Raw genomic sequence first — 22,934 nt, 5'->3', positions numbered from 1 at the left:
AAACAACTTTGGATTTGAAGAGTATCAGTTTTACTTTGCACTAAAAAGATGGCAAAAGGCAAAAGTTGATAATGATGTGTCATGTAAATATGCATTCATGTCCAACTAACATGAAATAACATGGTTTTAGTATAATCTGAAATCTTCTAAAATGATACGCATTCAGAAAGCACAACAGAATGATTTTCCATACCACTAGCAGCAGGGGACAACTGTTATTATATAATTAATACACAACACAGTTGTATATTAAAAGGCAAACTTTTTTTTGCACCTCCCCACCCCACACACGCACTGAAAACAAGCAAAACAAAATAACTTCACAGCCCAATTTTGGAATATAGACTTTAAGATATGTTATTTAATAATCTGAACAAACTAATGAATGTCTTTTCAACTCTCTCAATTCCTCATCTTTATGCTGACAGCAAGAGGAAAAAGACTCAATTCTTTTTGCTGCTATTGGTTAAAACGAGATTTGAGGACTGACCTTGGTTTGCTATTTTCCATTTTACTCTATCTACTGAACCAAAGAAAAGCAGGAGTTGGTGACTGTTACTGCTAGCTATATTATTTAGTTTGCACCTTTCATGCCACAACATATTTATGATTCTTTTAGTGATGCCTGGATTTTCTTGTTTTTACCAGAAACATCCAATCCTAGCCTAAAATTTGTTTGTGAGATCTGATATGCTGGTAAACTAAAAAACACATGTTGACAAGCAACTTTGTTTTATGTCAAAGTGTAGTATAAAAATCCTAGCGGCTCACTAATTCTAAAAAGGTGCCTCAAGGAGTCCAGTTGCGACGTAAGGAAAGACAACCATCTTGGAGCATAATGCTTAAGTATTTCCTGATTGAGGATGCTGCAGATTTCATTTGGTGGTACCATCACTTTTCAGTTTTAAAAAGGTAATGGCAATTTTCAGAAAGCCACATCATCAGCTACCTGAAATCCCCCCACCGCATTCAGCTATGCTACCGCCCATCCCAATCCATACCCAATAGCACAGAAGTACAACCGTCTATTAGCATCAGAAACAATTCATATTTAATTACCTTCATCCAATTTGATTCCATTAAGCCAACCAGAATCAGCGCAAGATGTCAAACCATGATCCCATATATCATTTCTTAGACTAAAGACTGATGGAGTCAAGTATTGAGATTCGCTAAGGGGGTCAATTGGGGGAGAACTCCCTATCTCCATTGCAGACAGGTAAAAACTTGAAGACATCTGAAACACCAGAAGAATCGCTAACACTTTAACCTGGTATTACCATTATCAATTCTACAGAGTGCTACGCAGCCTGTACAGTACTGTAATAATGACTCAGCCCCACTACAGTTTGTTCTACCAATACTTAGGAAGTCTTTTCACTTAGACCTAGATACGGTTTCTGCTCCAAATTCCTAACTCACTGTCAACGTTTTAAATATAAATAACAGAGTTTCCCAGCAGTTGAGTATGGGCCAGAATGTTCTAAATTACATACAAACAGCTACAATTTTAAATATTGTGAAGAATGAACTCCAAAATGTGTGGGGGGTGGGGCGGGGGGAATCTTTTATATCTTAGGGGATGAGGGCAGGCAAAATGAGAGACGTTTGATTTTAATATATGAACTTGTACAGTTAATCTGTAAGATGGGTTAGGCCCTCTTAAAATCATGCTTAAGCAATATCCTCTTAATACAAAGTTCAATAATGACATATCTGGGCGTAAGTAAACATTGATTTCTACTTTTTTTAAAGTGTCTTTCATAGTTACATAAATCAATCACTGGTTAACAATGTATTACTTGAGACAGCAAGCATAGTTACTAACACCACATCTTCCAGACAATATTCACAAAGAATAATTACACCAGTGTCAGACCTTTATGGTGGCAGGGAGACAGTCAAAGCGCTTTTTCTTTTGAAGAAGCATGTTTAGATAAAAAGCAAATGACAAATTATCAAATCCTTCCTTCCCTCTCTCCTTTTTCAGCTCTGTAAGAAAACAGAGATTTGCGGCTTTTTATTTTTTCATGCTAGTATCATACAGTATCACTTTAGCACAGTGGCTCAGCTCATGGGATTTAGAGTGGTCAACTCACGGCCCTTGGGCAAGCCAGTAAATACACTGAAGCCTGAGTTCCCTCATCTACAAAACAGAAATAATAGGACCTAACTCACGATGGTCCTTCCAAGGATTACATTTAATTAGATGACCCATGGAAAGAGCTGAGATTCATGCCTGGCAGTAAGTATTCAATAAATAATAGCTATTATTGCTATTAAATGTGAGCCAACACTTCTAAAAGTCAACATAGGCAGATTACTTCAGCCTCTATAAATATGTCAGTAAAGATCAATAACCTAACCAGCTCACAATCATTCACGTGACTTAGGTGAGAACCATGTAAGTCAACTTTCTCACAAGAAGAAAGGGCTAAACTTTGTTTCATTACTTACATTACCTACTCAGCCCAGCCTGACAGCCAAAAGAATACATTCTATGTTAAGATCCCACCTTCCTCTAGCGAAGTCAAAAGGACTTCTTACAGCCTCACCTGCACATCCTTTCTTTGCCCCTGTATCCCAAAGAAACATGTCTATACTGTGGTTTTCTAAACTGCAGGCCTCACCTCCTCCCTCTTTTAAAATCGTGATAGGTTGGTTAAATGTACTTAAGAAACACTCCAACCCGACAATTCTCTGCGTCCAGTCTTCCACAACCCTCAGCTCAGAAGTCACCTCCTCTGAGAAATTTCCCCATCTTCAGATAAAATTAAGTCCCCTATACTTCAAAGCATTTTGGGTACACATATGCCCCAGTAATTACCTTATAATTAACTAATAATGTCTCCCCCAATAGACTGAATTGAGAGCAAAGGAGTGTTGTGGTTACAGGATCAGCTCTACACTAAGCACAGTGGTTGGCACATAACTGGTGCTCAAGAAATGCCATACTTTAAACCAGATTCTCTCCTGCTGGATGCCCCACTTCAAACTCTGAACATAAGGTTGCTCTCAGTAGAGCAGGCTAACATGATGGACTGCTGATTACAACACTAGAAAACCTACTCATCAGCTTCTCCCATTGGAGAGGTTCCCGGAACCCAGACTCAATTGAGCAGGATTATGCACCATCAAAATCAGTGGGAATTCCCAGCACACTACAGAAGGTACCTTCTCCTTCAACAGGGTTGTTCGAAAGCCTGCAAGGATGAGTTTTTTATTGGAGTAATCTTCCCTGGGTAACTGAAGTAGAAATACACAAAGAATAAATGCCTTGATTTGACTGAAAAGGGTTCAAAAACATAAAGAATTGGAAAAAACAAGCTAGTTCTTGATTCCTGAAAAACAGTGGCTCGTGAAAAAGAATGAACAGGAAGCAGGGGTGGGTGCTGGACACTCTTTGTTTCAATAAATAAAATCCTTTTTTCCTCCCTACAGCCCAAACGAAAAGACCAACACACCAGGTCCACAAGAGATGCTCAACAATCTTTCCTTCCAACAAGTACAAACTAAACTGCGTTTCCAAAAAAACACTACATTGGGAACCTCAGCCACAATGAAAAGTTACAGTCACTAACAGTTTAATTTTTTAAAAATCCAACATTTACATTGGGTGACCCACAGAGAACTTGCAAACTTTCTTTAGTGAGGTACTGCTACCTTTGCAAAGAACGTAACTTGGGAAAAACAACCTGGAAACGTAAAGAACTCCACAAACGGTGACTTTAGTTTTAGAGCCATAATTCCTATCATAAACATCCTATTGAAAAAAAAAAAATTAACAGTTGCCTAAGGAAATCTTTCATTCTGGAAGCAAAAAAGGAAACAAACATGAAGCAGAAAGGGAATAACCCCCAAAATAAAGTTTAAAAAATAATAATTCAGTCCCCCATCCTTCCCTCTCTGGTGAAGTATGTGATTTATATAGCTTTGCTCTGCAGAAATCTCGTTCTGGGCAGCTCAAGGAAGGAGCCGAGGGAGGGAGAGAAAGAGACACAGGCACAGAAAGGAGAGGAGAGAGAAAAAGAAAATGGCGCAGAGACTAAGTCCCGACCGTCGACAAGGCGACTTTCCCGGGAGGAATCCCGGCCCGGAAAGACCGCCCGAGGCCGGGTGGCGGACGACACCGGGTCTCCGTTGCCCCCTCTTGGGAGGGCCGGGATCTGGGGGAGCTGGGGTCCCCGGAAAGGGGGTCAAGAGGCGGCCCGATGGGAACAATGGGGCCGGTGAGCGAGGAGCCGGGACTTAGTCTCTGGGACGCCATGTCTGTCCTCTGCCCGGCACCGGCAGGGCGCCGGGGAGGCGGCCGGCGGCTGGGGGGCCCCGGGGTCGGGGCAGGGGGCACACTCACCATTCAATCGGAAATCCGCTTCGATCTGGAAAAAGAAAAGGAGAGAATATCAAACAACAGCCACTTTAACCCCTCTGGCGGCGAGCGCGCGCGGCTGGGGGCCTGGCCCACCCTGCGCCCCCAGGGAGGACGGGGTCCCGGGGGTAGCCACGGAGGGCAACCATCCCCCCTCGAACTGTAACTTCGCGGCCCTTGTTCGCGGCCTAGCGAGCCGATCTACTCCGGCGGGCGGCACCTCGCCGGGGTCCCGGCCTGTCAAAGCGGCTGGGCCGGGGCTGGGGTAGGGGCCTGCGCCGGGGGTCGCGGGACGGCCAGGCCGAGGTCCAGGGCTGCCGGGGTCAGGCCGGGCCGTACCTGGGAATCGTTGTGGAGGTGGTCCCCACTCATGTCGGCCCGGAGCGACGAGCGCGGCGGCAGGCTAGGCGGCGTGGGGGAGACGCAGACGGCGAACCGGCCTGTGCGGGCGGACGGGGACCCCGGAGCCTCGAGGAGGCGCAGGTAAGCGGCGGTGACTGTGGGCCCGAGACTCCAGAAACGGCTGAGGCTGCTACCACGGCGGCGACGCTGCCTGACTGCCGGGCGGGCGGCGAGAACAGACCCCACCAGTTGTGTAACAGCCTAAGTTCGCATTTGGGCTCACTGCGCCTGCGCGGTCGCTTTTAAACAACACGTCGACGACGTCAGCGCTCGCGGAAAGAGGCCGAGGGTTGCGGCCCGCCCCCTCGCGGTTCGCCGGACGGACCCGGCTTTGCATCGCAAGCCCCGCCTCCGGACCGTGCGCGCGCCGCTGTGATTTGCATAAGGAGCCGACTCCTCCCACGGCGTCCCACCCCAAGCAGCCTCCCCTTCCTCTCCCGACGCCTTTTCTCGGAACCCCGACCCCTCTGCTAGGCAGTGCGCAGGCGCCACCCGGGCACCGCCTCCGGGCCAGGGCTGGCCGCGCAGCCACGTGGTGGGCCTTTAAAGGCCGCGGCGGGACCCAGGCGATCTTAGGCGAGCTGGTGTCCCGCGTTCCCATCTATTTGGAGCAGCGAGTACGTTGGCAGCCGGGACCCCAGAGGTCTCCCCAGCGCCTCCTTTCTTGCTAAGCCGGCCCTGAGGCTGCCTGGTGGGAGGAGTCCCCTCCCCAGCCTTTGTCCAAGCCCTCCAACTTCTGGAGTATTTCACGCCCACTTGTTAAAAATTATTTTAATTTTTCAACCAACCAAGGGTCCGGTTTAGCCCCAGTTTTCCGCCGAGTACATGTAGCCCTGGGTCACCAAGGGTCTGATTTCTTTGGTTCATTCTACAAATACTAAGCATCCGCTATGAGCCCAGGAATTGTGCTGAGGGGAGGAGGAATGCAAGAGACCAAAGGGAACTGAACCTGTCTCTATCCGCGGCTGTATCCCTAGCATGCTGGGAGGACGGAGCAAATGGGGAATAGAACTGCCTTTTATAGAGCATCTATTCTGTGCCCAGCTCTGAATTCTGAACAATAGCTCTGTGAGGTCGCCTGTTTTACAAAAGGCAAACTGTCTTAAAGACAAGGCACCAACAACCACCTACCTTGCATCTATAGTTGGATGCCTCTCAAGCTTCTCTGGGGATGAACTCAACTCTACTTAGCTAGAAAAAGCCCCATCCTGACACCTTCCTTTCCCTCATTTCCCACCAGTCCCGCTGATTACTTCTCTTCACTCCATCTACTTCTCTCTGCCGCCCATAAGCCTTTGAAGTCGGCGTTCTCTTGCTTGGATTAATACAATACGCTGGCCGGGGGTGGAGTCTCACACTTGTAATCTTAGCACTTTGGGAGGCTGAGGCTGGCAGATCACTTGAACCCAGGAGTTCAAGACCAGCCTGGACAACATGGCAAAACCCCGACTCTACCAAAAAAAAAACAAAAACTGGCAGGGCGTGGTGGCATGTGCCTGTAGTCCTGGCTACTCGGGAGGCTGAAGTGGGAGGATCACCTGAGCCAGAGGAGGTCGAGGCTGCACTGCACTCCAGCCTGGGCAACAGAGTAAGACGCGGTCTAAAAACAAAAACAAAACAAAACACAAAAAAGCACTGCACTCCAAAACACTACACTCTAACGGATTGCTGCTTCCATTCTTGGCCCTCTCCTAAACTGCATTCCAACAATTACCAAAGTGATCTTTTCAACATGCTAATCGAACCATTACTCCTTTGTGGATATTGCCGCATCTATTACCACTTTCACTATTATTTTTAATATTTTAATTGATCTCCTTTTTATTTACCTTCATCCTGTTATCTGTGAAATAGTATCTATGAAATCATTTGGAAGTAAATATGAAAAATGTTCATCCAGTGGACCATCAGTATCTTTATCACATCTAATGGTAAACATTAGATGTGTTTACCACACTTTGTGAATGCTTCAAGATCAACCTAAATATCACTTTTTCAAAGTGACTTCCAGGCACACTACTGACCCTGCTTCCACTGGCTGACCAAGGGTGCCTTATAGGCCAGGCATGGTGGCTAACGCCTGTAACCACAGCACTTTGGGAGGTCAATGTAGGTGGATCACTGGAGGTCAGGAGTTCAACAACAGCTTGGCCAACATGGTGAAATCCTGTCTCTACTAAAAATACAAATATTAGCAGAATGTAGTGGTGCACACCAGCTATTTGGGGGGCTGAGGCAGGAGAATTGCTTGAACCCGGGAGGCAGAGGTTGCAGTGAGCCGAGACTGCACCACTGTACTCCAGCCTGGGCTACAGAGGGAGTGAATCTCAAAAAATAAATAACAAAAATAAAACAAAGGGTGCCTTGTAGTATCTATTTCCTTTGTAACACTTATGACACTTGTTATTAAGTTACAAATGGAGTAATTGGTTTCCTGTCTATTTCCCCTATAGAAAGCAAGGTCTGTGAGGGGGTGGGGGGGAATCTTGTCCATCTTGCCTACCACTGAATTCCCAGCACCTAGCAACAGGCCCTCCTACAGAAGAGGTGCTCAAGAAATGGGCAAATCAAAGCAGGTTACCCTGCTTTGGTTAGGAGCGCACATTTGGAAGTCAAATCAACTGAGGTTTGAATTCTGCTCTGCTGTTTGTTACCTGTGTGATCTCAGGCAAGTTGTCTAACTTCTCTGAGTCCCAGTTTCCTCGTCCATTCTGTGGTGATCATTGTGGGTCTTTAATAGACTATCAAAAAATAATTGTTTGAGGGCAGGCACCTAGTAAGTGCTGAGTCTTGGATTCATCCTCAGGTTGGCCTGACTCCAAAGCTATACTCTTTCTCTGAAGCAAGCTGCCAGAGCCAGTTTTGCCTTGCTCTTGGTGTCTCTTCTCATACTCTTCCCATCTCAGGATCAATCCCTGGCCAGAAGATGAGGCATCTGCTTGCTGCAGTGAGTCCAAGATAATTTGAGGACTGCCTTCAGGAAAAATGGTACATCCACACTACTCCACTCTCCCAACCCCCATTTCTCAGGGAGAATCTGCATTTGCTTTTTTTTTTTTTTTTTTTTTTTTTTAAGACAGAGTCTCACTCTGTCACCCAGGCTGGAGCGCAGTGGCGCCATCTCGGCTCACTGCAACCTCCGCTTCTTGGGTTCAAGCGATTATCCTGTCTTAGCCTCCCAGGGAGCTGGGATTACAGCCATGTGCCACCACACCCAGCTAATTTTTTCAATTTTAGTAGAGACCGGGTTTCACTATGTTGGTCAGGCCGATCTCGAACTCCTGACCTCATAATCTGCCCACCTTGGCCTCTCAAAGTGCTGGGATTACAGGCATGAGCCACCATACCCAGCGTGCATTTGCTTTCCAGGTCCCTCCAAAAAAGACTAGGTAGGCATGAAAACAGCATAGACTTCACAATGGCAGACCGAGGACGTCCCTGTGCACAAACATGGAAATATCCAGGCGGTCTTGTCACAGGCTGAACTCTGCCAGCATGTGTGGCTGGCAGTGCTCAGAGGTTGACTGACTTACTCTGTCTTACAGAGGCCACTCCTGACTCCTAACACTTCAAACCCATGTCCCCACCATATGGTAATTGAGGAGATTATTGATAGTGCATGGACAAGCATTTTAATTCTAATAGATATGTATTCCAATATGTATAAGAAAAAATGACCATTGTTTTACGGATATAACTGGGATGAGGCTTTTTAAAAAAATGATTGGGCCGGGCGCGGTGGCTCAAGCCTGTAATCCCAGCACTTTGGGAGGCCGAGACGGGTGGATCACGAGGTCAGGAGATCGAGACCATCCTGGCTAACACGGTGAAACCCCGTCTCTACTAAAAAAATACAAAAAACTAGCCGGGCGAGGTGGCGGGCGCCTGTAGTCCCAGCTACACGGGAGGCTGAGGCAGGAGAATGGCGTGAACCCAGGAGGCTGAGCTTGCAGTGAGCCGAGATGGTGCCACTGCACTCCAGCCCGGGCGACAGAGACTCCGTCTCAAAAAAAATAAAATAAAATAAAATAAAAAAATGATTGATTTACATAAAAACATATAGGAATAGTGCACAGAGGAGACATATAAGACAAATTCCAGGAAGGTTATAGGCAAATAAATGAGGTTTGGGAAACACTGCTTTAAATCAAGACTGTTCACTCATGGACCATCCCAACCCTTATAAAAATAACTAGCAGGTGAAAACTGGTAGTGTAGGTCTGTCTCCAAAGTATGCATTGGGAACAGTGGACGGTTTATAGATAATCCACTAAAAGAAGAGGTCCACATACAAATACATACATTATTATATTCACAGTTAAACAGGTTTTTTTCCCAGGCGCCTTCTCAGGGTCTTCCATATGCAAATACTTATGTGACTCTTGAAAAGAGGGACCTGGAGTGCAGCATCTCCAAAATGTAGGTAAACCCAGCCAGGAGCGGTGGCTCACACCTGTAGTGCCAGCACTTTGGGAGGCCAAGGCAGGTAGATCATCTGAGGTCAGGAGTTCGAGACCAGCCTGGCCAACATGGTGAAGCCCTGTCTCTACTAAAAATACAAAAATTAGCTGGGCATGGTGGCACACACCTGTAATCCCAGCTACTTGGGAGGCTGAGGAAGGAGAATTGCTTGAATCCCAGACGCAGAGGTTACAGTGAGCCGAGATGGTGCCACTACACTCCGGCCTGGGTGACAGAAGGAGATTCCATCTCAGAAAAAAAAAAAATGTAGATAAATCCAAAAACACTTTTTTCCGGACTACTTCTTGAGACTTGGACTTTTTGGGGGTGGTAGAGAGGGTGCACCATTCCTGGAGGTACTGCAATCCAGGTCAATGTGTAGAGTGGACAGACCAAGCTCCTATTCCATCTCCTTGCTCCAAAAATCTATTTATTATATTATCCTCAGATAGAGAATGTATCAGATATTAAACTGGTAAGAACAGATGCTGCACATGATCTTAGCCAGAAGGCCAAGAAGCAATGAGACTTGAACTTTTTGAAATGACTGAACCTCGAGACTCTTGATCTAGGTGGTCACCCAAGATTTAATTCTTATTCATTTGATTCTGACTCTCTTAGGTTAGTTATCAACCTGGCCCAACTCTTGTCTCCCAGAACGGAACACCTCTAGGGTTGTCTAAGCAACTCCTGCTTTTCAGGAACCCATCCATCTGCACAGTTTCCCTGGACTGCAAGATTATGGAGGAACAAGATACACAAATACACAGATGTGCTGCTACAGTTACTTGGACCAGGATGGGCACTCGATCCAAGCTGAGCCACTCAGGTTAACTTCCTTAAGGCTCTAGAATTCAGAAGAGGAGAATGGTTCCATCTATCTTCTTGTGGATAGATCTGTAGTATGTAGATTAGGGAGCTGCTCCTGGCCCTACTTGCTGTCAGAAGGGCCAGAGAAACCTGGAGATGGGGGAGGAAATAGGAGGAAGTGGGTGGAGGAAGAGATAAGAGATAGAAGTCCCTGCCGGGGCTTTGGCTCACACCTATAATCCTAACACTTTGGGAGCCTGAGGTGGCTGGATCATTTGAGCCTAGGAGTTTGAGGCCAGCCTGCGTAACATAACAAAATCCTGTCTCTACAAACAGAAATTAGCTGGGCATAGTGGTGTGTGCCTGTAATCTCAGCTACTAGGGAGGCTGAGGTGAGGATCACCTGAGAGGCTGAGGCAGCAGTGAGCCAAGATGGCGCCACTGCACTCCAGCCTGGGTGACAGAGTGTCACCTTGTCTCAAAAAAGAGAGAGAGAGAACCCTGATGAATGAAGTTCAGTACCCTGGTTCCTACTTTCTCCTGAAGCCTGGTTGCATGGTTCCTGTTCTAGCACCTTTAAATTGATTCCTCCTTTTGCTTAATTGCACTCTGATGGGTTGGTCCTAATCTCCACCTGATTCCTGGGCACTCACAAGGCCTCTGTTATCCTTTTGGCATCCCCTCTGGGGTTGGCATGCTGTGGAACAGGATGCCCCTCCTGACATTTTGACCCTTGGATGCTGGCACATTCTTGACTTTGCCAATTCTTTGACAACCATGTCTTCTAGCACCTCTCCCCGCCAATGCCTAAGAATCTGTTGCCCTTTCAAGATTCCGATTCCCTTGGAAAAGAACCTGCTGGGTGCTCAAGAAAGGAGATTCAGGCTGGCGATCTCAGGAACAACCAGAAGAGCCCTTTGCCTCCTAGAATGAAACAGCTCAGCAACAGTTGAGATGTGTGGAATAAAAAGGTCAGAATCAGGCCGGGCGCGGTGGTTCATGCCTGTAATCCCAGCACTTTGGGAGGCCAAGGCAGGCGGATCACCTGAGGTTGGGAGTTCGAGACCAGCCTGACCAACATGGAGAAACCCCCTCTCTACTAAAAACACAAAATTAGCCAGGTGTGGTGCTGCATGCCTGTAATCCAAGCTACTAGGGAGGCTGAGGCAGGAGAATCGCTTGAACCTGGGAGGTGGAGGTTGCGGTGAGCCGAGATTGCACCATTGTACTCCAGCCTGGGCAACGAAAGGGAAACTCCCTCTCAAAAAAAAAAAAAAAAAAAAAAAAAAAAAACGGTTAGAATCAATAAGAAAGCTGGCAACTCTTGAATTGTGAAATGAGAGGCAGTCAAGCAACAAAGATGTAGGATCCTGGCCATGTGGCTTGGGGCAAGAAAAGTAGTCCACTTGTATCTCCATTGTTTTCCTGCCAGAAGACATCCTTTCTGTGATGAGGACATTTATTCATTCAACCAGCATTCCCTGAGGAATGAAGGCAAATAGGTACTATTTACCTATTTGAGGCTGGTAGGTCCTATACTAAGCCCTAGAGATATAGCTATTTATAAGATCTAATCGTCATCTTGGAGGAGTGCCTAGTCTGATAATGAGACAGACGTATTCCCCAACTGTAATGCTAAGGTATAAGGAATGATAGGGAAGAGGGGGCCAGCTACCAGTTGCTATGGGAACTCTTGAGTAAAGGAGCACATCCAACTCACCAGTGGTGGTGGGGGCAATATTAGGAAAGGTTTCTAGTTGGACGCTATTCTTGAAAGATGAGGGGGTGCTAGCCCGTGGAAGAGAAGAAAAGATATTGCAAGAAGAGAGGCAATATATGCACAGTCATAGCTTTGGTCAGGATGGAGCAGAGGGTAAAAGTGAAGATACACCGAATGTAGACTGGGCAGGTGGGAGAGGCCCTCCTAGTGCCGGTGGAGATACTGCAAGGTGAACTATGACAGGGTTTTAAACAGGTACGAGAACAATCACAGGCAGCAGAAGGGGAAAAATTTGGTGGAATTGACACTGGAAATAAGCAGATTAGCTAGGAGGTCCAGGGAGAGCATTGTGTGTCAGAAGCAACCTTAACCATGGAAGATCATTTGCAATACCTGAAGATGCAAACTGTGACGGGGACAGAAAGATTTGGCCTGTGTCAAGGGTATAGCCCAAATAGAAGTTGTGAAGCAGCTCTCTCTGAATCCCCCTATCTCAATGTGTGCTCCTGGGATGACCTGTGGCTGCCTGAGTCCAGCTGCTTCCAACTAGAGAACCAGCAGGCAGTGGGAGGCATAGAGGCAGAGACCAGGCTCCAGGAAATACTGGAAGATTCTAAGAGTGAGAGAAGCTCCTAGATGCCTCAGCATTACTTCCAAGAAAATGGAACAGAAGTAGCTGCCTCACTCAGTAACCAGTAGGTGATCCTTTAGCCAAAGTTGGGTTTTGAAAAGGCCTACTTCCCCGTCCTCCCTCCCCAGAAGCCCTCCAAGTCCTCAATCCCCTCCCCTCCACCTCCCCAGAGCCTAGTTCACTCGAGCATCTTCTCTCCCTCCTGCATGGCAACTTCTCCTTCTCCCAGTTTTCCTCCTTGACCCTGTCAAAATTCATGTCTCACATTAATTGGTTGCTTACCACATCTCTGCCCTGTGCTGAGTGCTTCACATACATTTTTATTTAATCATTGCAATAACCATATGAAACAGGGGCTACTTGTTCCTTCATTTTACAGACAAGGAAACTGAGGCTTAGGAAAGTTAAGTAAGTTAACTTGCCCAAAGTTACACAGCTATTGAATGGTGGGGCTATGATTTGAACTCAAGCAGTGTGTATATGGAGCCCAGTCTTAGAACCCCTAACCTGCTTCCCAAGTTGTCCTTAGGTCACTGTTGCCCTCACCTGTGTTTGAAACATTCGGAAAGGACAATCTACACGTGCTGCCTTTTCTGCTTTACTTTTCATTCCTTAAACACTGTCAGTCTGGCTTCCATTCTAATCAGGGACTTCCTAGTTTCCAAATAGAGTAGCCTATTCTTCTCCACTTTCCTGCAGCCCTCAATGACAAGGATGAGCACATTCTTTGAGGTCCTTTGCATTTGGATCCAATGACCATTAATTCTCCTGGCTTTTTTCCTACCTCTCCAAATACCACTTATTTCTCCCTCTCTTCTTTCAGCACAATTTAAGGGATCCCCAAGATTATATCATCAACCTTGTCTTCTCTCTATATGCCCCCCTCTTGGTAGCCTTATTTTTTTTTTTTGAGATGGAGTCTCGCTCTGTCGCCCAGGCTGGAGTGCAGTGGTATGATCTCAGCTCATTGCAACCTCACCTCCCAGGTTCAAGCAATTCTCCTGCCTCAGCCTCCCAAGTAGCTGGGATTACAGGTGCCCACCACCACACCTGGATAATTTTTGTATTTTTAGTAGAGACGAGATTTTACCATGTTAGCCATTCTGGTCTTGAACTCGTGACCTCAAATGATCCTCCCACCTTGGCTTCCCAAAGGGCTGGGATTACAGGCATGAGCCACCGCACCCAGCCAGGTAGCTTCTTAAATGAATGTCTCTAGCCTTGACTTCTTTTTAGAGCCGTAGAAATATTTACCCATAAGCCTATTGCATGTGTCCCCTTGATGACCCCCACAGCCCTTTGGTCCTGGATTCAGCTCTTCTCCTGAAACTGCCCTTCCCTTCTATGGTCCCCGCTTAGCAAATAGCTCTATTCCTCCCGGTCACTCTGGCTCAAAACCTTGAAGCCTCTTGAGTTAACCCTTGATCCTGTCCTCCACATGCCATTGGTGGCTACTACCTGTATGGAATCTGCCCAAGACCTTCTTTTGTAATTGTCCCTCCTTCGCCAGGTTCTCATTGCATCCTGACCCTTCTTTGGCTTCCCTGCATCACTCACGCACACACACACAGACACACACAGACACACACACACACACATCAACTATGAGCTATGAGCCAGGTACTATGCTAGTACTAGGAATTCAGTCGTGAACTAGAAAGACAAAAGGCCCCTGCTCTCAAGGAGCTCAGGTCTGGTGGGTGAGACAGAGGAGGGAACAAGTAATTGTCACTTACTGTGATGAGTGCCTTGAGGATAAAGTACAGTGTGTTTGCAGTAGGAACCCTTTAGAAGAACTGCCATCCAGAATTACAGAGTTAGGCACGGATTTCCAGTGGAAATGGCATTTAAATTTAGGTCTCGAAAAGGAAACAGAAGTCAGCCAGGTAAAGGTTGGGGAGAATAAAGAAGGCGTGTGAGGGAGACAAGCACTCAAGGCCAAGAGAACAGACGGGCAAAAATTTGGAAACTGGAAAGCGCAGGGCTTATGTGGTGAATGCCTGGTAATTCAGTATGGCCAAGGGGTAGAGGGTGAAGAGGAATGTTGAAATATGAGGCTGGAGGGGTAAGCAAGACCCAATTCATGGAGGGTCTCTAAGGCATTTGCAGTTTATCTTCGTAGCACTGGGGAGTCACTGTGAGCTGCTATGAGTGATGGGGGAACATAATCAATATGTGTTTTAGAAAATATTACCTACAGGCTGGGTGTGGTGGCTCATGCCTGTAATCCTAGCACCTTGGGAGGCCAAGGTGGGCAGACTGCCTGAGCTCAGGAGTTTGAGACCAGCCTGGGCAACATGGCGAAATCCCGTCTCTACTAAAAAAATACACACACACACACACACACACACACACACACACACACACTAGCTGGATGTGGTGGCGCACACCTATAATCCCAGCTACTGGGGAGGAAGGCACAGGAATTGCTTAAACCTGGGAGGCAGAGGTTGCAGTGAGCTGATATTGCGCCATTGCACTCCAGCTTGGGTGACAGAGCAAGACTCTGCTAAAAAAAAAAAAAAAAAAAAAAAAGAAAGCAAATGGATTTAAAGTATTCAAGACTTGAGGCTTGGCTAGGCATGGTGGCTCACACCTGTAATCTCAATGCTTTGGGAGACCAAGGCGGAAGGATTGCTTGAGCCCAGGAGTTCAAGACCAGCCTAGGCAAGATAGCAAGACTTCATCTCTCCCCTTAAAAATGTTTTTCAAATTAGTCAGGCATGGTGGTATGCACCTGTAGTCCTAGCTAGGCAGGAGACTGAAGTGCAGGGATTACTTGAGCCCAGGAGTTTGAGGCTATAGTGAGCTGTAATCATGCCACTTGGCACTCTACAGAGTGACAGAGTGAGACGGTGTCTGTAAAACAGAACAAAACACCACACAGAGCTTGTTAGAATACAGTTAAAAGGTTATTGTCATCATTGAGGCAAAAATGATGATAATGGCCCTGATCAGCAAAAAAGCCATGAGGATGCAGAGAAGTGTATGTGTTTGGGTGGATATTCATGGCATAGGGTTGATGTATTAGTGATTGATTATATATATACCAGGGAAAGGGAGGAGGGGAGTTAAGGATGAGGATGGCAGTGCATTCACAAAGACAGGGAACACTTGGGATCTGTTTTAAGGAAAGATGATGAGTTCACTCTGTACATGTTGAGTTTGAAGTGTCTGTGGGTTAGCTAAGTCAAGATGTCTAGTAGGCAGCTGAATACATGGGTTTGGAGCTCAGGAGAGGGACTGCAGTTTGTTAGTATCAAGGTAGTACCTGGAGTTAATGACACCAGATGACATCATTTGGGAGGGCCTGGAAGGACAGCTTTATTTTAGGAATGGGCCTGAGTTAGGAATGAAATAGAAGGTGAGGAAGTGGAGATAGCAAGTTTGAACAAGTCATTCAAGAGATTTAGCTACAAACAGTAGGAAGAATATAATGCAGCAACTAAAGTAGCCTGGCATTAAGAGAGAGGTTTTGTTTCTTTGTTTATGATGGACATGACACACTCATGTCTAATAGGAGGGTCTGCTGATTTCCAGTTCTGGGCCTTTTGGCTCATCCCAGCAACCTTGACAAAGTACTAGCAGAGTTGATATGCCAGGAACTCTGGGTCAGATAAAGAGGGAGGTCCATTCAGAGGAGACACCCCTCTTTGCCCCTAAGAGGTGACAAGCTGCTTCCAACCTCACCTCCAAGATTCTGGGACCTTTCCCACAGGAACTCACTTGAGGATTGACTCACAGAACTAGTTTTTCAGGATGGCTCATGCAGGCCCCTGAGGATATTCTCTGCCCAAAGGGCAGAGTCCAGGCCTACAGGGTCTGTCCCTACCTTTCCAGGATCAGCTATGGGTGCCTCGAAAAGGGCCTGGCAGAACAGACACCAGCTCTGGTGGTGGAACTAGAGAAGGACACCCAGAGCCCAGGAAGATGGAAGTTCCTCGTCAGATTCTGCAATGCAGTCAAGTTCCACTGCCATTCCCTGATGCCTATTTGGTGCCAGGCCTGGCTAGTAGTTCTGTGATGAACTCAATAGGGCTTCCACTTGGAGGTAGAGAAAATAGATAATTACAATACAGAGTTCTGGGACCTTGTGAGAGAGCCCTCAAGGCTGGAAAGACAGGAAGACTCAAAGGGTTTGGTGGGAGAAAGATAATGCTAAAAACTCTACATTCTCCCACTGACCCAGAACTTAGCTTTCCTTCTATTTTTGGAAAACATAACCTAATGATTTTAACAAGCTATTTAAAACTATTTTTTTGTTGTTGTTGTTGTTCTGTGGACTTTTCCCTTCATGGTGAGCATTTGGGTTCAAAGGGGGAGACAGAACTTAGGGGACATATTTGCACAAGCCCTTACAGAATGTTCAAACCTAGCCTTGGAACCCTCAAATTAAAAGCAAGTGAGGCCCCCATTGCTGGATGTTGGAGAGCCCCTGGGCTCAATCCTCAGACCTCTTTTCTTTGTCCTCTTGATTCACTATCTTATTCACTCCTGTGGCTTTAAATACCAACTATATACTGAGAAGTTCTAAGTTCATACCCATAATCAGGGCCTTGCCCCCAGGTGTCAAACTTACGTATCCAGCTGCCTACCCAGTATTCCTACTTGGACTTCCAACAGGCTTCTTAAACACAATGTGTGCCAAATCAACCCTCCATCTTTCCTCTCAAACCTGTTCCTCCTTTGGTCTTCCCCAATCATAGTTAATGAGTTAATGGCTCAGGTCATCCTTGACTCTTTTTTTTTTTTGAGACAGAGTCTAGCTCTGTTGCCCAGACTGGAGTGCAGTGGCAACATCTCGGCTCACTGCAACCTCCGCCTCCCGGGTTCAAGCAATTCTTCTGTCTCAGCCTCCTGAGTAGCTGAGACTACAGTTGCACACCACCATGCCTGGCTAATTTTTGTATTTTTAGTAGAGACAGGGTTTCACCATATTGTTCAGGCTGGTCTGGAACTCCTGACCTCTTGATCTGCCCGCCTCGGCCTCCCAAAGTGCTGGGATTACAGGCGTGAGCCACCACACCCCGCCTCCTTGACTCCGTTTTGCCTGCCTATTCCCCCTTATCCAATTTGTCAACAAATCCTGTTGACTTCACCTTCAAATATCCTGATGTTAACCATTTCTCACCATGCCCTTTGCTTTCACTTTAGCCCAAATTGCCATCATCTCCACCTGGTTTAATGCAGGTGTCTCCTAACTGGTGTCCCTCGCTCTATGTTTGTCATCCCATGGTATATAGTCAGAACAAGTGATCCTTTAAAACAGAGTGGTCCTATTTAAGACTTGAGGTCCTGGCCAGGCATGGTGGCTCATGACTGTAATCTCAGCATGTTCAGAGGCCAAGGTAGGAGGATGACTTAGAGCCAGGAGTTCAAGATCATCCTGGCCAACAGTGAGATACTATTTCAACAAACATTTTTTAAAATTTAGCTGGGCATGGTGGCACATGCTTCTAGTTCCAGCTATTCAGGAGGCTGAGGCAGAAGGGTCTCAAGCCCAGTAGTTTGAGGCTGCAGTGAGCTATGATCATATCACTGCACTCCAGCCTGGGCAACAGAGGAGACCTTGTCTGTTTTAAAAAAAAAAAAAAAAAGAAAGAAAGAAAGAAAAGAAAAAAGAAAAAGGGCTGGTGCAGTGACTCACACCTGTAATCCCAGCACTTTGGGAGGCTGAGGTGGGCAGGTCACCTGAGGTCAGGAATTCGAGACCAGCCTGGCCAACATGGTGAAATCCCATCTCTACTAAATACACAAAAAATTTAGCCAGGTGTGGTGGCAGGCGCCTGTAGTCCCAGCTATTTGGGAGGCTGAGGCAGGGTGAATTGCTTAAACCTAGGAGGCCGAGGCTGCAGTAAGCCGAGACTGCGCCACTGCACTGCAGCCTGGGCCACAGAGTGAGACTCCATCTCGAGAAAAGGGAAGGAAGGAAGGAAGGGAGGGAGGGAGGGAGGGAAGGGTCAGATGTGGTGGCTTACGACTGTAATCCCAGCACTTTGGGAGGCTGAGACAGGTGGATTACCTGAGGCCAGGAGTTCGAGATCAGCCTGACCAACATGGTGAAACCCCGTCTCAACTGAAAATACAAAATTAGTCAGGCGTGGTGGCACACGTCTATAATCTCAGCTACTTGGGAGGCTGAGGGAGGGGAATTGCTTAAACTCAGGAGGCAGAGGTTGCAGTGAGTCAAGATCACACCATTGCACTCCAGCCTGGGCAATAGAGTAAGACTCTATCTCAAAACAAAACAAAACGTAAGATCCTGTCACTCTTCTGTGCAAAACTCTCCAGTGGCTCCCATCTCATTCAGGGTAAAGTTAAAGACTTACAGTGGCTCCAAGACCCTGCCACACCTGCTCCCCTCCAAGGCCTCCCTTGACCTCATCTGCTGGTGCTGTCCACCTTGGTCACCTCTTTCCAGCCACCCTGGGCTCTGTAAAAGCCTATTACACAACACTCATTTTCCAACATTAGCCCTTTGCATTTGTGGATCTTTCTACCTTGAACTTCCTCCCCCAGATAGCTCCATGGCCTAGTGCCTCTCTTCTTTCAGATACTTGCTAAAATCTCTCACTAAGACAGGCCCTGACTACTCTATTTAAAATTACAACCCTCTCCCCTCAGCTCTTCCCTCTTTTCATCCCTACTTTGTCTCCAACACACTTGTCACCATTTGGCCTACGTAATATTTTACTTATTGTTTTTCCCCTGTAGGATGTAATATTGATGAAAGCAGCAATTCTTATCAGTTTATTTATTTATTTATGTATGTATTATTTTTGAGACAAAAATAATATTATTTTGTCACCCAGGCTGGAGTACAGCAGTACAACCATGACCCACTGCAGCCTTGACCTCCCAGACTCAAACAATCTTCCCACTTCAGCCTGCTGAGCAGCTGGGGCTACAGGTGTGCGCCAACATGCTCAGCTAATTGTTTATATTTTGTAGACACAGTGTCTTGCTATGTCGCCCAGATTGGCCTCAAACTCCTGAGCTTAAAGGTGTTCTTCTGCTTTGGTATCCCAAAGTGCTAGGATTACAGGCATGAGCCACTGTGTCCAGCTTTCTCAGTTTATTTAGTGCCACATTTCTACCATCCACAGAAGTGTCTGACACACATAAGGTACTCAATCAACATTTGTTGAAGAAATGAATTAATTATGGGCTGCAACGGGCTCCTAATATGTGTCAAGCAGGGGCCTGGAATGTGCCAGAAAACTCCTTACAGTGAATAACATAATTCCCTTTTTTTTTCTTTTTTTTTTTGAGACGGAGTTTCACTCTTGTTGCCCAGGCTGGAGTGCAGTAGCACAATCTTGGCTCACTGCAACCTCTGCTTCCTGGGTTCAAGCGATTCTCCTGCCCCAGCCTCCCGAGTAGCTGAGATCACAGGCGCAAGCCAACATGCCCAGCTAATTTTTTTGTATTTTTAGTAAAGATGGGATTTCTCCATGTTGGCCAGGCTGGTCTAGAACTCCTGACCTCAGGTGATCCACCCTCCTTGGCCTCCCAAAGTGCTGGGATTACAGGTGTAAGCCACCGCACCCAGCCATGATTCCCACTTTGCTGATAAGAAGATAGAGGCTTAAGGCCGGGTATAGTAGCTCACACCTGTAATCCTAGCCCTTTAGGAGGCCAAGGTGGGTGGATCACCTGAGGTCAGGAGTTTGAGACCAGCCTGGCCAACATAGCGACACCTTGTCTCTATTAAAAATACAAAAATTAGCTGGGTGTGGTGGTTCACGCCTGTAATCTCAGCTACTTGGGAGGCTGAGGCAGGAGAATGACTTGAACCTGGGAGGCGGAGGTTGCTGTGAGCCCAGATCACGCCACTTCACTCCAGCCTAGGCTGAAGAGCAAAACTCTGTCTCAAATAATAATAATAATAATAAATAAATAAAAAGAAGACAGGCTTGGGGAAGTATGAGTGCCCTTTTCCTCTGTTCCTATAGCAACCTGTGCATGGCCCCAGTCTCAGCACCTATCATACTGCACTGTCATTATCCATTTCCTCAACTAGATGTAAGATTTTTAAGTTCAGGGACTATCCTATCTCTTATTTATTGTTGCATCTCCAACACCTGGCAGAAAGGTGTGCACATAGTAGGTGCTTAAGAAATATTTCTTGCATGAATACATGAATGAAATGGGCAAGTCAGGGTACAAACTCACAACTTTCAAAAAGAAAAGTCTCTGCCCACCCCCCCCCCATCTGCCCTAGAGTGTTCCTGAGACAGCCACAGAGCCAACAGTTAAGTCCCTCCCCCTGGCAGAGTGCCTTCTTGCAAATCCTCACCCACAGAGTCAGAAGTATTTTAGATGGGGAGAAGTATACACTGGCTGACAGTTTTTTCCCATCACACCAGGCAAACGGAAATCATTTCTCCAGTCAATCCCTGCCAGTCCTCTAGAGTCAAGATCTCTCTTATTCCTTGCCTCCTGATCTGCAGTCTGCCTCCCTAGTTTCCCCAATCCTCAGCTGCTGAGTCAGGCTCCCTGCCCATCCATCCACTCACCCAGCCTTCAGCCAACAGCCTCTGTGAGCCTGCTCTGGGCCATGTGAAAGCTGAACTAACCCCCATTCCGTTCCCACTGTGAGCTGGCTGGGTTCTTTACGTCTTCATTCCAACAAATTCTCTTTTGTCTCTTCCCTTTTTACTCTCTGCCACCCCTGATCCCAAGTCTTAGGTCCGTGGAGATGGCTCATTCCAACCATGGACGACTGTGGGCCTCTTGTCTCATCTGCTTCTTTTTCTTGGCTCTTAATTTCTCTAGATCAGTAATTTTTAAACGTGTGTGTGTGTGTGTGATGGACTCCTTTGGGAAGTTGATGTGGGCTATCATATCTCTTCCTCTAATATATTAATATCTTTGCACTTAAACACAGCATTTTGCACAGAAGTTCCAGTGCACCTAGATCAAGATCTCTCCTCGCCTTCTCCCCTCCCCTCTAGATTTCTGGTTGTTTTTGGTTCCCAAATCAGTCCACCTGGTCTCCTTTCAGAAGCGGAAGCTTCTTCCTATGATATTATCAATACTGTTATTATTAACAGCAACAGCAAGATTTGTACATTTTTCATGCATCGACTGATTTCAACCTCTCAATGGTTGGTGCGCGATGGATGGTGTGTTGCCTATTATTAACCGCTGTGTGTTTTTTTAACCTTTCCCATCTCCACCACCCGAAACCTACCCTCCCCACCCCTACCCTCACCCTATGGTGTATTGCCTATTATTCTTAACTGCTGTTTTCTTTGACCTCCCCCATTTCTACCATCTAAAAACTCTCTTCCTCAACACCACCCCCAATTCTCTGAAGCTCCCTCTTTCTCCCCCATCCACTCTTCAACTGACCACAGGTGGCTTCTTTGTAGTTGCTTGAGCATATGTGAGCCATGAAAGGGTTTCGTTTCCCCTTCTGTTCTCAGCCCAGCTGTGCCAGCCTCTGTGATCCTTGTGAGCTTTAAATGAGGCACTCCAGACCCTTCTTACACAGGCCATGGCATTTCTGGAACTGCCACACCTAAAATCCAGGTATGAGGAAGGAAGGAGACACCTACTTGAACACCTACATTGTACCAGGCCCCGTGGTTGGCATAGAGACACTGAGCCCAACCTTTAAAGGCCTCAGCTTCCAGGTCCTTCCAGTCATCTTACTGAGGGGCACCTGGAGGCTCTGAGATGATTGGTCTGATTCCATCTGCTGTCTGTCTGTCTGAGGGTGGTTAGGGGCCTCTCGATAGCATGGCTACCTTTTTTTTTTTTTTTTTTTTTTTTTTGAGACGGAGTCTAGCTTTGTTGCCAGGCTGGAGTGTAGTGGCGCGATCTCGGCTCACTGCATCCTCTGCCTCTCTGGTTCAAGCGATTCTCCTGCCTCAGCCTCCCTAGTAGCTGGGACTACAGGCATGTGCCACCATGCCCAGCTAATTTTTGTATTTTTAGTAGAGACAGGGTTTCACCATGTTGGCCAGGATGGTCTCAATCTCTTGACCTTGTGATCTGCCCGACTCAGCCTCCCAAAGTGCTGGGTTTACAGGCATGAGCCACTGCACCCGGCCCTAAAACTTTTTATCAAAGGGTAATATAGGCCAGATGCAGTGGCTTATGCCTGTAATCCAACACTTTGGGAGGCTGAGGCAGGCAGATATGGGAGTTTGGGACCAGCCTGACCAACATAGTGAGACCCTATCTCTAATAAAAATACAAAAGAGAGCCAGGTGTGGTAGCACATGCCTGTAATCCTAGCTACTAGAGTGGGTGAGGCAGGAGAATCACTGAACCTGGGAGGCGGAGGTTGCAATGAGCTGAGATAGTGGCCACTGCACTCCAGCCTGGGCAACGGAGTGAGACTGTCTCAAAAAAAAAAAAGAAAAAAAAAGAAAAAATCATCTGAACTGAACCAAGAGTCTGTAGCCTCAAAGGGTATTTGACTGTAAACCAATCCTCCACTGAAGCCTTCAGAATCCCAAAGTGTGCTCTTAATAAATGGTCCAGAGCATGTCTGATGAGTTCCTCTGATGCTCAAGTTCTCTGCCCAT

At 46.7% G+C, this 22,934-nt stretch overlaps 1 protein-coding gene and 1 non-coding gene across 2 annotated transcripts in view; both read right to left on the bottom strand.

Annotated features, from left to right (window-relative positions):
• The window catches only part of TOP1 (DNA topoisomerase I), a 94,743-nt gene extending 89,742 nt beyond the window's left edge, over nt 1–5,001 (bottom strand). Inside the window, exons 1-2 of the mRNA XM_021921056.1 lie at nt 4,709–5,001; nt 4,355–4,379 (exon numbers count right to left, since the gene is read on the bottom strand). Coding sequence (XP_021776748.1) covers nt 4,355–4,379; nt 4,709–4,741 — 58 coding nt within the window. The 5' untranslated portion in view covers nt 4,742–5,001. The remainder of the gene's footprint in view (nt 1–4,354; nt 4,380–4,708) is intronic.
• A 4,565-nt stretch (nt 5,002–9,566) lies between these two features.
• Nucleotides 9,567–9,756, bottom strand: LOC116270921. Its single transcript, XR_004179223.1, has one exon. It is a non-coding gene; the product is annotated as a U2 spliceosomal RNA (small nuclear RNA).
• Between the last annotated feature and the right edge of the window lie 13,178 nt (nt 9,757–22,934).

This window comes from Papio anubis, chromosome 16 (assembly GCF_008728515.1).
Source record: "Papio anubis isolate 15944 chromosome 16, Panubis1.0, whole genome shotgun sequence".
Taxonomy (NCBI): Eukaryota; Metazoa; Chordata; class Mammalia; order Primates; family Cercopithecidae; genus Papio; species Papio anubis.
The sequence above is the reverse complement of the archived record's forward strand: the minus strand, read 5'-3'. Positions and strand labels throughout refer to the sequence as shown.